The sequence below is a fragment of the Meriones unguiculatus genome, chromosome 6 (assembly GCF_030254825.1).
Source record: "Meriones unguiculatus strain TT.TT164.6M chromosome 6, Bangor_MerUng_6.1, whole genome shotgun sequence".
Lineage (NCBI taxonomy): Eukaryota > Metazoa > Chordata > Mammalia > Rodentia > Muridae > Meriones > Meriones unguiculatus.
The window spans coordinates 78,596,868-78,613,401 of NC_083354.1; the positions used below are offsets into that span (position 1 = coordinate 78,596,868).

A 16,534-nucleotide genomic window follows, 5' to 3' on the forward strand; every position below is an offset into this window, starting at 1 on the left:
CTGGAAGGTATGTGATAATGGATGTATTTGCATAGTCTCATTCCGAGCAACCTGAATAACCAATGTTCCTTTTTAAAACACATTTCTTACTGCAAATCATCTGGATTTTATTTTCTATCATTTGTTAACCTGGTTCCACTTGAGAAGCAGGAAGAGAAATAATGAAGTGAACTCTGCACAGATGCTGGCTAGGACTTCTTGCCAAAATACCAAACAAGGACAGCTGGATAAAAACCCCAGCAAAAGGCTCCAGCACTTCAAAAACGCCTTCCTGTCACTTGGCAAGGAAGATCAAGGAACTACAGCAGGCAGCATATGAACAAGTATATGGGGAAAATGAGTTAGCACCCCACAAAAACAGAAGGAAAGATGCTAGCTTCCAAAGAACAGAAGGCCCTGGAGGAGGCTAGAAATTTCCTCCAGCCACAACAATAAAAATCTAAAAATCCAAAGCAAGTCACAGGATATGTGGGCTGTTTCTAAGGTGGCTCAGCTCCTGGTCCCTGGGAGGAAACGTGACTCCAGACAGACTCAGCAGGTACAAAGGACTCACTTTGGCTGAGCGACAGTGGCAGCCTTCTGTCACTGGAGCTTACAGACCTCCTGTCAGTTGGACATTTTCTCCATGAAAGACCAGGGCCGTCCCCCTCTGAGCGTTCCAAATTCTCAGCTGATTAGGCTTTTAATGAATGGTGTTTAGTTTTAGGAACAGCATTTGAGATGCCTGCTGACAGGTAGGTAAACAGAGTTGCATTTCAATCAGCAGCACTCAGAACAGAAACAGTCCTTCACATTGCCTTCAAGGGACAACCGGTGTCACAGAACTAAAGCACTCCCAACATCACTCAGTGTTTCCTGAGTGTATTCTCAGTAGAGGGGAAGGATGGTTAGACTCCTTTTTCCATCATACTCTTCATTATACCCTATGTCTCTGCAGAGTTGTTTGTGTGCATGACTGGAGGTGAAGCTCTCCTGAGCTTTTGGCACTTACTGGGATCCTAACAGCAGGAGTCTGCAATGGGAGGAAACCCAGAATGTCTAGGGAGACAACTTGGCTATGAACTGGCTCCCACAGGGAAGGTGAGCAGTTCAAACCACAATGTTCATGCGGATGTCATTAACTGGGGATCATCGAGGCTGTTTCAACAGCGCCGGGAAGTCTGTCCTGAAGTGTGAACATGGCAACAGGAGTCTCTAGACAGTATGACACTGCAAGCATTAAGGCTGGGTGGGAGTGGGAGTGGAGGTGGGGGCTGGGGAGTATCTAGGCCATAACCTTGTGCAGTACAGTGAGCAGGGCCTGGCAAGACCTGGGATTACTGTTAAGGACCTAGGAGGCTGGGATCCACAGCAGAGAGCGGCCTTGAGGAGCTGGGGACAGAGGCTAATCACAGAGTCTCATCAGCTGGTGTGAGTGGTGTTCATGTCTGCTCCATGGCTGTACTTGATTACTGTGGGTTCTCATAGTAGGTCTACACTTCTATATCTGCAGGAGACACTCAAGAGCGTGTCACATTCACAGTCTACATCAAAATTAAAGCTGCATACTCTCAAAATGAGTGATACAAGTTCAAACAGGTAGACAATATTCTGAGGAAAACCAGCGTTGAATTGAGTCTAATTAAGCCAATTAGCATACGGAAGTACTTAACTCACCACAAAAAATGGCAATGAATGAAAATCTGACTCAGTAACCAGACCCTCCGCTCAGTCTTAGACCCTCTGAGGCCTCTGAGAAGCTGTCACTTCTGAAATGTGCTGCTGAGTCCATTGCTGTGCCACAGTCCCTCAGGGTATTATCTTCTCTAAAATCCCCAGTAAAGTCCTAATTCTCACATGGGGATCCCCTAAATGCAATGGCAATGCTCTAGACCAATAGTTCTCAACCTTCCTAACGCTGCGACCCTTTAATACAATTCCTCATTCCATGGCGACCCCATCTATAACATTATTTCTTTGCTACTTCGTAACTGCAATTTGGCTGCTGTTATGAATTGCGATGTAGATATCTGATATGCAGGATGTCTGGTATGCGACCCCTGTGAAGGAGAGAGCCGACTGACCCCACAGGCTGAGAACTGCTGCTCTAGACTGTTCTGGAGAACTGCACCTTCTTTCCTGAACAAGGGTTACCTCAGGGTCTCCTCACGCGAAGCCTCTCTTTTTCAAAGGTGTCTGGCATTAATTCAGATGATCTGATTGTTACCAGTGTGGACAAGATTTATTTTCCCCTCTAACAAAAAGCTTTTTTAAAAAATGTTTCACATCGTAGTTATACTTGTAAAACCACTTTTGTAAAGAAAATTGAAGTCAAATTTAAGATTTTTCCCAAGACTACATAGATGTTTAACATGAAAAAAAAAGCAGAGAAAAATCTTAAATGCTTATTTTACTGATTTTTCATTATTATTATTATATCCTTATTATTTATCACCCTTAATTCATTATAATTCTTTAAAATCTCACAATAAAAATGCCAGAACCTCACTATGTAGCTCTGGTTGTCCTAGAACTCATTCTGTAGACAGTCTGGCCTCAGTCACAGACTGTGCCTCTGTGGTGTAAGTGTTGGGATTAAATGCACTTGCCACCATGGACAGGAACTTAATTGTGCTTTATTTTTTTAATTCCCTCCAAACTTTTGCTCCTTTAGTCCATGATTTTGTTGTCTTTTCCCTCATAAGAACTTCATATAGCTGGGCAGTGGTGGCGCACGCCTTTAATCCCAGCTCAGGGAGGCAGAGACAGTGGGTCTCTGTGAGTTTGAGGCCAGCATGGTCTACAGAGTGAGTTCCAGAACAGCTAAGGCTACACAGAGAAACCTTGTCTCAAAAAGCCAAAAAGAGCTTCATATACCTAGTTTGTATTGCTGGCTGGTCGGGAACTCACTATGTAGACCAGGCTACCTTTGAATTCATAGAGATCTGACTGAGTACTGGACTGAAGGTGTGAGCCAACACGCCTGGCTTGATTTTTCTTTTCCTTCTGTAACAAAGAAGAAATTATAATGTTGAAAGACCTGTGAAGTTTGTTCCTTTGAATGCTCACAAAATGAATTTGCTAATATGGAGAGACCCTAGTAATATTGTACATACTAAAGTAGACACAGAACTTGTTTATTTCTTCCATTCGCATTTTTATCCACTATCTCCATCCCCATGATATGTACTGTATTAGTGAGAGATGTAAGGAGGATGACCTCAGGCAGAGGCCTGAATTCCTGGGCTGGAGGGATGCGCAACAATCTGCCTGACAGCAAATGCTCCACTGTGGCACCCAGCTCCACCACAGGCTGTGCCAAGAATTCACCACATGATGCACGCATATGACGACCCTGAGCAAACACTGCATGGAGCACATTTTTGTGGGAGAAACTATAAGCAGAATATATTGCTCTAGTTGGCATTTTTGTATGTCCATATTTACCTCAGACTTTACGGAAATCAACAAATAGCCTCCAAGAGCTTTAAGTCATATGTAAAGCACAACAATCTACTAATAGATGTTAGTACTATGCACAATGAGGCAAAAAGTCATTAGGTACTGAGACAAGAGAAACACAGAAACCAAAGCAATGGCACCAAGCCATGGTAGACCCTGCCGACGCTTTACATCTGGGTTCCTGTGCTGCTGAAGGCCCAACACAATTGTAAGTGGTCAAAGCCCTGGCTGTAAAGAAAGACTACACAGATTTTTAAAATTAGGCTTAGGATCAGGGTCTGGAGAAGGGGCTGCAGGTCCCATATTGGGCTGTGAAGGTGTCGGAGAAGATGGATATAGAAAACAGGAAGACAGGCTTTCCAGCAGAAACAAAAAGGAGTAGTAGATACTCAAGGAGCTAAAAGCCAAGGCCGTGGGGGAAGAAATGGCTAACATGGAGCCCTGGCACTGAGAAGAGAAATGACTACACATACCTCCATCCCTAACGCAGAAGCCATCTCCAATAGAGACACTAGCAAAAGAATAGTTAGTTTTCTCCAATGGAATCTCATTGTGTCTAACAGCAGGCCCCATGTCCAGAAGCAGATGGCCAACACAAAATGAACTCAATGGCAGTTTTGGAGGTCTTTGTCTCGTAATACTTCACAAGAGCCCTCCCTCCCTCCCTTTCTCTCCTTCCTTCCTTTTAACCTTAAGGTCATTGCATATATATTAATAGTTTCCAGAATTATGTTTTTATGGAATTTCTGTGTGTGTGACTGTTGCAGGATATTTGATTCCATTGTAAACCCCTTTCTGTTCCCTTCACTTCCCTTCTTCTTTTTTCGAGAAGTCACTATGAAGCCCTGGCTGGCCTGGAATCCACTACATAGACCAGGCTATCCTCAAACTTACAGAGATCTGCTTGTCTCTGTCTCCCAGGTGCTGGGATTAAACACATGTGCCACCATGTATGGCATTTATCTTGCATTTACAAGATACTAGGCAACCTATAGAAGAGAAAGATGTCCTCAATCTATGACAGAACTCTTTTCAGTTTTACCATTTCTGTTTGTGTATTTGTCTGTAAGCGCCATAAAATGACATGCTGCATGCAGTACTCTGCAATTTCTTCCTTTCAGCATTGCTAAGACTACAGCCCATTGTTCCATGGCTGCTACAGTTTACTCCTTTCAGCTGCACCCATGTACTCTGCTTGCTAATGAAAATCCGGGATATGGCAGTGCTTTGCCATTATAATGCTGGTATGACATTTGCCCAATTTTGTCTGCCCACAAATACAGAAGTTACCTGTAGCCAAATCCTAGGTAGGATGGAAGAGGATATGCTAGGTCACCTGGGATTTAAGATCAACCTTAAGCTGTTTGTCTTCATGAGTCCATGAGCAGATATTTCTCGTTGTTGTTTTTGTTTTTTTTTGAGACAGGTTTTTTGTTTGTTTTGTTTGTTTCTCTGTGTAGCCCTAGCTGTCCTGGAGCTCACTCTGTAGATCAGGGTGACCTCGAACTCACAGAGACTCACCTGCCTTTGCCTCCCGAGTGCTGGGGATTATAGGTGTGTTCCACCACCATCTGGCGAGATTTGGTTGTATTTTTAAAGAATTTCATCCACACTAGAGCAGTGCATGGACAATCCCATTGGTTCACATCCACAATGACAGTAGGCATTGTCTGATCTCTTTATTTTTGACAATTTCATGAATGAAAATAAAAACTTATTGTGGTCCTCATCTATATCTCCTTGATTACTAATGAGGTTGAGCTCTTTCTTGCATTTAGTTACCATTTGTGCCTCTTCCAAATCATGTATTCAGATCACTGGGATGCCTCTCGGTCACTGACTGGTAGTGCAGTTCTCTATTTTTACCTTAGTAAAATGCCTTGTCATTTTCTCTAGCATTTGATTTTACCTTTTTGCTTTATGAATAAAAATCCTTTGTTTTAAAGCAGTTAAGCTTAACTGTTTTGTATTTCAGTTAGCACTTTTTGCATCTTATTTAAGAAATACAACCTTGTCCAGATATCATAAGCATGTCATTGTGTATGGATAAATAATAATAGTTAAGACCTTAATGGACCTGGAATTGTGTTTTGGTTTACTGGAGGAAGAAGATCAACGTAAGTTTTTCCACATAAGTAGTTCACTCTCCTGCACCAACCATTGGAGGCTTCTCTTCTGAGTCTGCCAGATGCCTTTAATCTGACGAATATTTACCAGAATGCTGATGGTGTACCGGGCCTGCCAGCAGTACAAACCAGAACCAACATTTCCGTGCTCTGTATAGTCTACACAGCATCTGGCAAGCACTCCCCATGGCTTCTGTGGGACTTGGAAAGTTAGTTACATTTTCTGACCTTCAGTTGTGCTACAGAGAAAAAGGCTGCCTCACAGATTGGTCAAATTAGATAGCTCCATATGTATACAGAGGTAAAGAGGTGTTTTAAAACACATGTTGGGAGGAAGGAACCATGGTGGTTAACTCTATGACAAACTATAATTTCTTTCATACATCTAGTTAACAAATTATTTATTTGGAGGCTTTGAGACATGAGTGAAAATTACTGGAACTCCTCAAATGGAGGTGTGACATTGCCACAGCCCAGGGGCATTTTTCATCTGTGCCCTTAGTTGTTGTGATAAAACACCTGACATAATCAGCTCACAGTGATGAGAGGATGGTATTATCTCACGGTGTCTTCATGGTCAGCTGGCTGTGCTGCTCTTGGGACCATGGCAAAGCCGTATATATCAGATGCAGAGTGCAAAATAGATGGCACCTCATGATGGCGAGGAGGCAAACACAGAGGGGCATTTCAATCCAGGGCACACCTTCAATCACTCAACTTCTTTCTATTAGGCCTATCTCCTAAGGCAGTAGTTCTCAACCTGTGGGTCATAATCCTTTTGTGGGGTCGAATGATCCTTCACAGGGGTCATCTAAGTCCATTGGAAAACACAGATATTTACATTATGATTCAAAACCGTACCAAAATTATAGTTATGAAATAGCTGTTAGAGCCAAAATTATGGTTTGTGTTTTTTTTTTTTTTTTTTTGAGACAGGGTTTCTTTGTGTAGTTTTGGCTGTCCTAGAACTAGCTCTGTAGACCTGGCTGGCCTTAAATTTTCAGAGATCCACCTGCCTCTGCTTCCCAAGGGCTGATTAAAGGCATGCGCCACCACCACCTGGCCGAAGTCATGTTTTGAGTTTTAATTACTGTGCCTAGGAGATCCATAAAACAAAACTCCTCAAACCTGTGAGCCCCTTGACCAAGAACAGATACATCCTGAGACGCTGGAAGCTGTTGTTCATGTAAGATAACAAGCCCCGTGTTTCTACTTCTCTAAACAAGCTTGCTTGACCCAACTGTACCCAATGTGCTTGATCACACCTAAGTGGGATGAATGTAGGCAGGATGTATCTGTGTCCTCGAATGAACAAAGATGGGATGTAGCCTCATGAGTTTGCCTTTATAAGCACCTGGCCAACATAGCTCATGGCCATTTTCTGAGAGCCCCAGAATGAATCTGGCCAGAGTCCATCATCCTGGCCAATATTTAACTAAAGCTTGCTTTAAATTTGGCTCAAATTATAACAGTGTCTTATTCTTGTCTGGTGGGATTAGCATAGCAATGAAAATAATTTTATGGTGAGAGACCAAAAAAATTAAAAATTAGCAGCTATTATTAAGGGCTAAACTATGTGGGTGGAGAAGTCTGTTGATACCCTGAGGGGAAGGACTGCCTTACTGCATTCTTTCCCCACCTACTAGAGATAACAGTTGCTAGGAAACTGGCCCATCCCCCTAGGGAGGGACACCAGGTCATTATGGTCTGGGGACCTTCCTATAGCCAATCAATTCAAAATGTAGCATTTTGACCAATAACCAAAATCTATATATCATCCAACTAACCTGGGCACGGGGCGCTCAGTTCCCACCACTTCGGCGGTGGGGCTGTGTAGCCCAAGCTGCAGCTTGTACTTTTCAATAAAAAAAGACCCTCATGTGTTTTGCAACGGAGTCGATTCCTGGAGATCTTTTGGGGGCTCGCGAACTGGGTCTAACAATGGTTGGGGGTCACCACAACATGAGGAACTATATCAAAGTGTCACAACATTAGGAAGGTTGTGAGCCTCTGCCCTAAAGATTCTACCACCTCTGAACTGCCAAAGGCTGGGGACAAAGCCTTTTACATACAGCATGCTGGGAGACATTTAAGCTCCAAACTAACATTCTTCAATGCAGTATGGCAGAAATCATGACATGTGACCTTTACGACGTGACTTCACTGTGGTTGGATAGAAAATTCATGTTGACATGCTGCAAAGACTCCTCATCTGCCATGGTGTAGGAATACTCAGATAAGCAGAAAAAGACACCATGTGGCACCATCTATCCTGTGTCGTGGGCTAAACTGTCTTGTCAAATGCATTTGCTGAAGCTCTGACCATTGTGTAATTGTGTTGGGAAATGGGTGTTTGTGAGATAATTGGAGTTAAATGAGGTCACTAAACCGTGACCTTAATCTGAAAGGATTGGTGACCTTGCGTTAAGAGGAACAGATATGCATCTCACGCCTTGGCACGCACTGAGAAAAGGCCAAGCGAGTACTTGCACAGTGTGCAAGCCAGACAGCTCTCACCACAGACATCCAGAGCACCAGCCGACCAAGATAGTTTGAGCTATGCAAAGAGACTGAGTGACACTGAGGTATCTCTAAGCCACTTCAGCACTAGCCACCGCTAGCAAAGCTTCACTGAGCTCCTAACTCAGAACTTGCCAGCAGGTTCCCTTCTGGAATCATGGTCCGTAGAAAACTGAGAAAATGAAAGGACTGTGGACCTCTTTGGGCATTCTGGCTAAAAGGCTGTGCGTCAATGGACAACTGGAACTTTTGTTAGGCACTTACATGTACAAAGAAAGAACCAGGAAACATAATTTCACATTTTTCCCATCTAACACTAAAGCTTAGTGTAAGAGAACTAATGAGTTGAGGTATGGCCAGAGTACTCTGCTATGGATCATAGTTTCACATGTCTACTCATTCAAGAGAAGAAGAAAAAAAGACGTGAGAGTGAAAATAACATCTAGAATCTGATTACTTTCTGGACTGGTGGTATCTGGACACTTAGTATTATAACACTAGTTTCATTTTAATAAAGCATGCCTGAAATTGCTGACTCAAAATCTGAAATTTATTTAATTTAAAATTTTATTTATGTAGCTCAGTCTTATGTATTACATTATGGCTATCCTACATCTTTTACAGAAAAAGAAAACATTTAGAATATCTGGGATATTTCTAATTTTGTCCTTACTGATAAATGGAATGATACTACTTTTTTTCCTTTTTGATTTATGTTTTTTATTAATTACAATTTATTCACTTTGTATCCCAGCTGTAGCCCCCTCCCTTGTCCCCTCCCGACCCCACTCTCCCTCCCTCTTCTCCTCCCTTGCCCCTCCCCCAGTCCACTGATAGGGGCAGTTCTCTCCCCTTCCATCTGATCCCAGCCTATCAGGTCTCATCAGGACTGGCTGCACTGTCTTCCTCTACAGCCTGTTAAGGCTCAGGGGGAGATGATAAAAGAGCCAGCCACTGAGTTCATGTCAGAGACAGCCCCTGTTCCCCTTAGTAGGGAACCCACTTGGACACTGAGCTGCCATGAGCTACATCTGTACAGGGGTTCTAGGTTATCTCCATGCATGGACCTTGGTTGGAATATCAGTCTCAGAAGAGACCCCTTGGCCCAGAATTTTTGGTTCTGTCGCTCTCTGTGGACCTCCTGTCCCCTCCAGGTCTTTCATCTCCCCCTTCTTTCCTGCACTCTGCCCAAAGTTTGGCTATGAGTCTCAATATCTGCTTTGATACACTACTGGGTAGAGTCTTTCAGAGTTCCTCTGTGGTAGGCTCCTGTCCTGTCCTCTGTTTTCTTCCTCTTCTGATGTCCATCCTGTTTGCCTTTCTGAATGAGGATTGATCATCTTACCCAGGGTCCTCCTTCTTGCTTTGCTTCTTTAGGTGTACAGATTTTAGCATATTTAGGAAAGATACTATTTTTAAAGCGCCCAACCTGATAGAAAACTGACATTGATAACTGTAGCTTTTAAAAAACACTGCCTATTTGTCCTGGAAGGTATTTATAAGTAACTACATGAGTTACCTAATGAATCCTAATGCAAAAACAAACACAATAGCTTTCATTACTCTGATACAACTGCAGCAACACACAGCAATCACCGCATACAGTAACTACTCAGGTGGAAGGATGTGGTGACTGTGGAGCCAAACCTGAAACATCCTACATTGCTTCAGTAAAGTCTAAACAAACCAGCCCAAATAAACATAGAAATTCCCTGGGTGCACTGGTGACTGACAGGTCAGCAGGGTGCTGGTCTATGCTACAGATGTAATCTGCTCTCAAATTTAGGAAACATGGGTCCCAAAGCAAAACTTAAAAGTAGGACAAGGAAAAGTAATGCGACAACCTTCTGTATTTGGATAACACTTGAAAGAACCAGAGAAGGTGGAAAGAGGAAAAACAAAACAAAACAAAAACAAAAAAAACTCTACTCCAAATAAGAACCTACTCAGGATGGAGGTCTGGGACTGTAGCTCAGTGGTAAGGTGCTTCCCTAGCAGGGAGGCCCAGGGTCTGATCCCCAGTGGTGGCAAGGGGAAGGAGTACAGAAATTTAGATAAGAAATATCATAAATCATTTTCATTTATTATTTTATAGTGCCAAAGATGGACCACAGAGAGGACTATCAACTACAGGGTGAAAGTGGTCATCCAGCCTGAGAAGCTAAACAGCACGCACATCTCATGAGCCTAAGTCACGGTGGTGTGTTCTGTCGGAGCTGCAAATTAAACAGCAGGGAACAACAAAAACAAAAACCGGTATATTTCATCTCCTCATAGAAAGTTTTTTTATATTTCTGATTTTGCAGAAAGAAACATGCAAAATAAAATACAAATGTAAAATTTCAATAATTTTATGGAAATGCTGGGAAATGTCAGGAAAAGAAGGAGTTGAAGAAAGGCGTGCTTACAATGCTAGGAGGCAACTGTGTGTTAGTGCTAAAACATCAAGGGCATTCAGGGCAGATTCACCTAGAACATTCTTCATCTGGAATTTCTGTGAGTCCTGGATATTTTAAGGACACAGGCAGAATGGCTCTGGCATATCAGCAGTATATTATCAGTACTAAAGTCCAGATCATAGGATCCTCAGATAACAACTGAGTTCATCTCTATCTAACTGATTTGGTCTACTACAGTAGCGCAATAGCTTACAAAGTCAAAGAGGTTTTTCCATTGTGCTAACAAGTTCATGATGATTTAAAAAAGCTTAGATTTCTGAATATGCACCCTTCTACATTCAGGATTTAACTCTGAGTGAATTCATTCAGGATTTAACTCTGAGTGAATGCAATTTAGAACTCAACCCAAATTTAACTGATATAAAAACAACACTGGAAATTACTATACACTGCCAATTACTATAATTGTTGAAAACAAACTTGAAGAATTTAAAGTACTTTTTATTCTTTTAGTAATAAAGGTTAAAGCCAGGGCCAGGCACATGCACACATGCCCTACCATACTGCACCTGTGAGAGCCAAAGTTACATTTTAAGCTTTAACTACTGTGCCTAAGAGACCCATGAAATAAAAATGTCTCTAACCTGTAAGCCCCTTGCCCAAGGACAGATACTTCATGAAATAGTGGTGGCTATGTTTATGGAAGATAACAAGCCAGAGGTTTTTACTCCCCTAAACAAGTTTGTTTGACCCAAGTACACTAGATGTGCTTGATCACATGTGGGCAGGAAGTATGTCAGGATGTATGCCTGTTATGATTGGATCTCACGTGAAATATGGTGAATTATGGGTCCTGCCTTTTTAAGCCCCTGCAAAACATGACTGGGGCAATTTTCCAGAAACCCAGAGATGAACCTGGGCAGAGAGCCCATCTACCCATCTACCTATCTGTTTCAAAGTTGGCTTTGAACTATGGTAGTGGGCTTATTCTCAATTGGTGGGATTAAAAACCAGATCCACCCAGGGCTCTGCACACACACACACACACACACACACACACACACACACACACACACACCTGTTCTACCATGAACTTCACCAGACCCCAAGGCCCTGCACAGCACATTCCTGCTCTACCATGCTACACTTAGCCCCCAGGTTTTTACTTTTTAAAAAATTCCATGTTTGTGTGCGCCTGTGTATGTGTATGCTGGGAGACCACAGAGGCTGGAAGAGGGTTTGGATCCCTGGAGCTGGGGTTAAAGCAGAGTTGAACTACTCAACTGGGTGCTTGGAACCAAGCGTGGGTCCTCTGCAAGAGCTGCGAACACTCTCCCCTGCTGAGCTTTCTCCCCGGCCCAAGGTTTTTCTCTTCTTCCTTTTCAAGGATCTATTACTCGTAATTTATTACTTACTTGTAAATGGACAATTCTCTGAAATACATCTTCTCGCATGCCCATCTCAATATCAAAACGAGAAAGCCTTTTGTCTGCTTCCGTGCTTGCGGCCCGTACTTCTCTGTCAGATGATACGTGCTGAGGGAAGTCCAGCATGGTTCTTTCCACTGTTGAGGGAAGAAAAACTATGAATACGGCAGGACTTGTCAGACTGGCAGTTAAGCCAGTATCTCCTTTTGAGGTGAATGGTTATGCTGACTTAAGGTTTTTGTTTTGTGCTTTCTGCAAAGGCTCCTGAAACTATCAAGAGACAGTCCTGGATATGGGAGTTGGCTGTTTCACTTGGCATCACTCTGAACAGTAAGGCCGTGCACTCAGCACTTACCAAAGTACATTCAGGGTATAACTGACTAACTGTGAATTATAAAGATGTAATTCCTATACATAACTGTCTTATGATCTGGGAAGGCGGGGACCTGGTACATAAAAGTAGATGGCAGAGACTGTGGGTTGTCAGTTAGAGGGATATGGGCTCAGAGGCAGCAGCTCCCGAGAGCTGGGACACAAGGTGGTGTGCGGTGGAGAACTGCAGAAGAGGAAGGGCACGCTGTGCTGCGGAGAATAAGACTGAACGCAGAGGACCCAGCAGGGACACTAGATAATTACAAGACAAGCCAATCAATGTAGCAGGAAGAGGTCTGTGTAAAAACAGTTCTTAATCATTTCCCCTACTACAGACTCCTTGCAGAGTTTAATCTAAACTGCAGACCCCGCCCAAAAGGCACACATCAAATAAACATATACACCCAGCAAGCAGCTGGGTACTGTGGCTGCAACTGTTAAATGATGGTAATGGTCTGCTCTAATCTTCACGTTACAGTCAGTTGTTGACTTTTCCTATTCTTTAATCGGGCAAAAATCTCTGATATTAGAGTGAAATAACTTTGACTACAGAACTTTCAGTGATTGGCTGGTTACACTGTGACAAGAAATGCACCTACGATTTCCAGTATGACATTTGTTCTGAGATAGAATCTCACTACATGGCCTAGGGTGGCCCTGAATTTATGATTCTCCTGCTTCAGCCTCCTGAGTGTTTGCAATACAGGTATAGAGCATGTTTGGGCTCACTATCAGAATCTTGCCTGTTTTATAAACTGAAAAAAATTACACAAGCAGTACAGAATAGACACAGAGTCATCCTTCACTCATTAAGAAACAGATAAATCCATATTTACATCAGTCTTCTTAAAACACTGCTACCAGTAAAACTACTAAAAACATGTCAGAAATAGCAGAATAAATGCAGTCTCTACCACTGAGTCATAACCCCAGTTCCACAATACGCACTTCTAAAAAAAAAAATCAAATTCTGCAATTATATTGCAGTGCTGATTTAGTATATAATTTTACATTTGATAATTAGGAAAAATATGACACAGATTTAAATTTTCATACATAGAACACTGTTTTAGAACTACAAGTAATAATAATAATACAGTTACAATTTCTGTTTACTAAAAAGCAATTACAGTTTCTCAAGAACCTAAACAGGTAACATGAAGTGCCAGGAGCCTAAAACTGGAAACAATCCTGAACAATACATGAAGACCATTTCCTTCCTTCCTTTACCACAGAAACCTGGAAGCAGAGTTCCATTTTCCCTGCCAAGCTATAAACAATGCTGTTTGTGTCCAGGCCAGACACTGGATGAAGGAGACTCACAGCCACTGAGGCATGCACCCCAGAACAGGCAGATAAGAGGGAGTTAGTTTTGACAAGTCTATTCTCTCAGAGGCTTGATCTGTAATGATAAATTTATGGAGAGCAAGGACAAATACCACAAACTTCTATGTTTAAAATATTCACTACGGGGGAAACCCAGAACTCAAGAGAACCGTTTTTAAGTGAGTTTGTGCCTCCTCCTGCCCTCACTGTGCTTCCCTCTTCCCAGTCAGATGCACAGACTGTTAGGCTGCCACACTAGCTGGATAAGGAAAAGTAACTGAAGAAGAAATGAGAATCTCTACCAAGAACAAACCTGCCCTGCATGACAGAGAGACCAGCCCCATCCCCGTGACAGAAAGGACTAGGCAGATCCTTCACTTAGGAGTTGACAGTTAGGCCTTAGAAGAAGCAGTAGCCACTACCCAGAGAGGAGGTTGGTCATGGGAACAGAATGGAAACAAACACAGAGGGAAGAGAAAACACCTAGTCCTTACGACCGTGGTGTAACATTTGGTGGGTAGGGGTGGGCAGGACGAAGAGTGGGAGGGCCAGTGGCGAGAGCTGGGCTGGTTTTGAACAGCCTTCCAACTTCCAGAACACACACAAATGTTTATGATATCCAGTTTGCAGCTCTTTTATATCTTTTTATTAAAGCCTGGATACACAGCCAAGGTTGTTTAGTCACAATTACCCTATAGAAGTATGTCCGATTCTTAGAGGTAACCAAAGTGAGCCTTCACTTGTGTAAGTCTAAGGATACGTTTAAATTGCACAGGCGAAGATGGAGAAATGAATAGAGAAAACTCAGCGGTAAACAACTCACCGAGACACTGACCACTGTGGTGAATGGCTTCATGGGCTGACCTGGGGGCATTTTTGGATACACTAACACTGAAGTTGGAGTTTACTGGCCTCCATGGGCAAGTAGCCCCAATGCAATCAACTGCAGAGGACCTGACTAGAACGAAAAAGTAAGGCAGAATTCTCTAGTAGTCTGCCTTTATACGTCACACAGCAGGGTTCTGGGATCACAGGTCCACCCTGCATAGTTTAGACTTGCTCTCTTCCATGCTATGTTAGCCAGCTCCAAAGAGAAATCTCTATGGCCATGCATATAACCCCAGGGCTCTGCTTTCTTGGAGAATCACAACAGAAATAACACCATTAATAGTTTCTTTCAATCTTCCTTCCGGGTGTGGTTTGTTGCTGCTTTTGAGATGAGGTCTTGGTCTGCAGTGCTAGCTAGCCCTGTACTCACTGCACAGCAGTGGCTGCTCTTCAGCTCTCACAGTTCTCTGCCTCAGGCTCCCAGTGCTGGGATCACAGATTCCTTCACTGTGATCACTTTTCTCCTGTGCTGTTATATACTTTTTCAAACTATGATTTCAATGGCTACATGGACTTACAGAGGATGGATGTTTCATCATTTATCTAACTATCAAACTGTGGCTCTAGTTCTGTAATAATCTAATTCTGTATCAGCTGACATTTAAGGCTGGTTTCTGAGCCTTTGATATAAAAATAGTATACATTGATTTATATAAAAATCTTGCCTTTATTCCTTCTTTATTCACTTTTTTTAAGATTTATTTATTATTTATATAGTATTCTGCTTGGATGAATGGCTGCAGCAAGAAGAAGGCACCGGATCTCATTACAGATAGTTGTGAGCCACCACGAGGTCATTGAGAAGTGAACTCAGGACCTTTGAAGAAAGCCAATGCTCTTAACCTCTGAGCTGCCTTTGGAATGAATTTCTAGATGCAGAATTTCTGGGTGAGGTCCGAGCCTCAGCAGCGCTGGTGTGCAGAAAGCAGCGCAAGGGGAGTACACACTGGGCAGCACCTAATGAGCTTCACGACTTAAGTCCTTTTATTCTGAGCAATAACCAACCTTGTGTAAGTGTCAATTTCTTGTAAAACTGGATAATTGACTGTTCAGACAAAAAGGGTAAATGGCTGCAGATTCCACAGAACAAAATACTGACGTGTCTCCACTCACCTATGTACTTCACTTCTACGTCGGCCAGCACCTGCAAACAGTTCTCGTAAGTTACTTCTTTCAGGTCGATTGTCCCCACAGCATCGTACACCTGCTTGGTCTGTGCGATAAGCTCCTCCGTCCTTGTCTTGATCTGCTCTGGAGAAAGGTCCCATCTCAGAACGTTCCTGCCTACTGCGCTGTAGGAGGACACAGCCTGAAGGGGAGATGCCACTTCCCTTCCCAGCGTCATTCTGAGCAGGATCCTGGAAGCACCAGCTCTAAAACAAATTGAAAACAGAAAAAAACAGACATCAGGGACTTCTGTGGGACAGAAGCTAAAATATAAATACATAATGCAGTTAGATACCAAGTAAGAGCTTCGTGAAAACAAAAACAAAAAAACAGAAACAAACAAAAAAAGAACCAATCAACTAAAAAAAAACAACCAAAAACCTAACAACCTTTTCCTAAAAGAAAAAAAAAATGAGTAAAAATGTTATTTTCTTGCATAATTATAGTTTTAGTGGAATGAACTTGAGTATATGAAATCATACAGAAGAACCTTAGCTGTCAGATACATGACAACTGCTCTTTAAAAATTAAACTAGTCTTTTCTGTGCTAGTTTCTATCTGTACACAGATTTAAAAAAATAAAGGTTTTCCTAAAGAACATTACAAATATTCTCTTTTCATGTTAGATATCAATCTCCCCCATAATTTATGTAAATAAAATAGTAATGTCTCCACTACAGATGTCACATTGTGATAAAAGAAAAATTGCAAATAAAGAGACTAGTCCTTATTTCCTTAGATACTCCAACTAAAAATATTGACACTTTGCTTGTATGGCTAGAATATCTCTTTCTCTCCTCTCCCCAACTCAACCCTTGCCCCAATTTTACAACTTTGAAATTAAAAAAATGTCATGTTTACTAGATAA

General features: G+C 42.3%; 1 protein-coding gene across 2 annotated transcripts in view; it reads right to left on the bottom strand.

Moving 5' to 3' along the window:
- The window catches only part of Nln (neurolysin), an 87,769-nt gene that overhangs the window by 42,230 nt on the left and 29,005 nt on the right, over positions 1-16,534 (bottom strand). For both annotated transcript variants that reach the window (XM_021649292.2, XM_021649283.2), the window contains exons 2-3: positions 15,613-15,872; positions 11,902-12,050 (exon numbers count right to left, since the gene is read on the bottom strand). In XM_021649292.2, the coding sequence (XP_021504967.1) occupies positions 11,902-12,050; positions 15,613-15,872 (409 nt within the window). The remainder of the gene's footprint in view (positions 1-11,901; positions 12,051-15,612; positions 15,873-16,534) is intronic.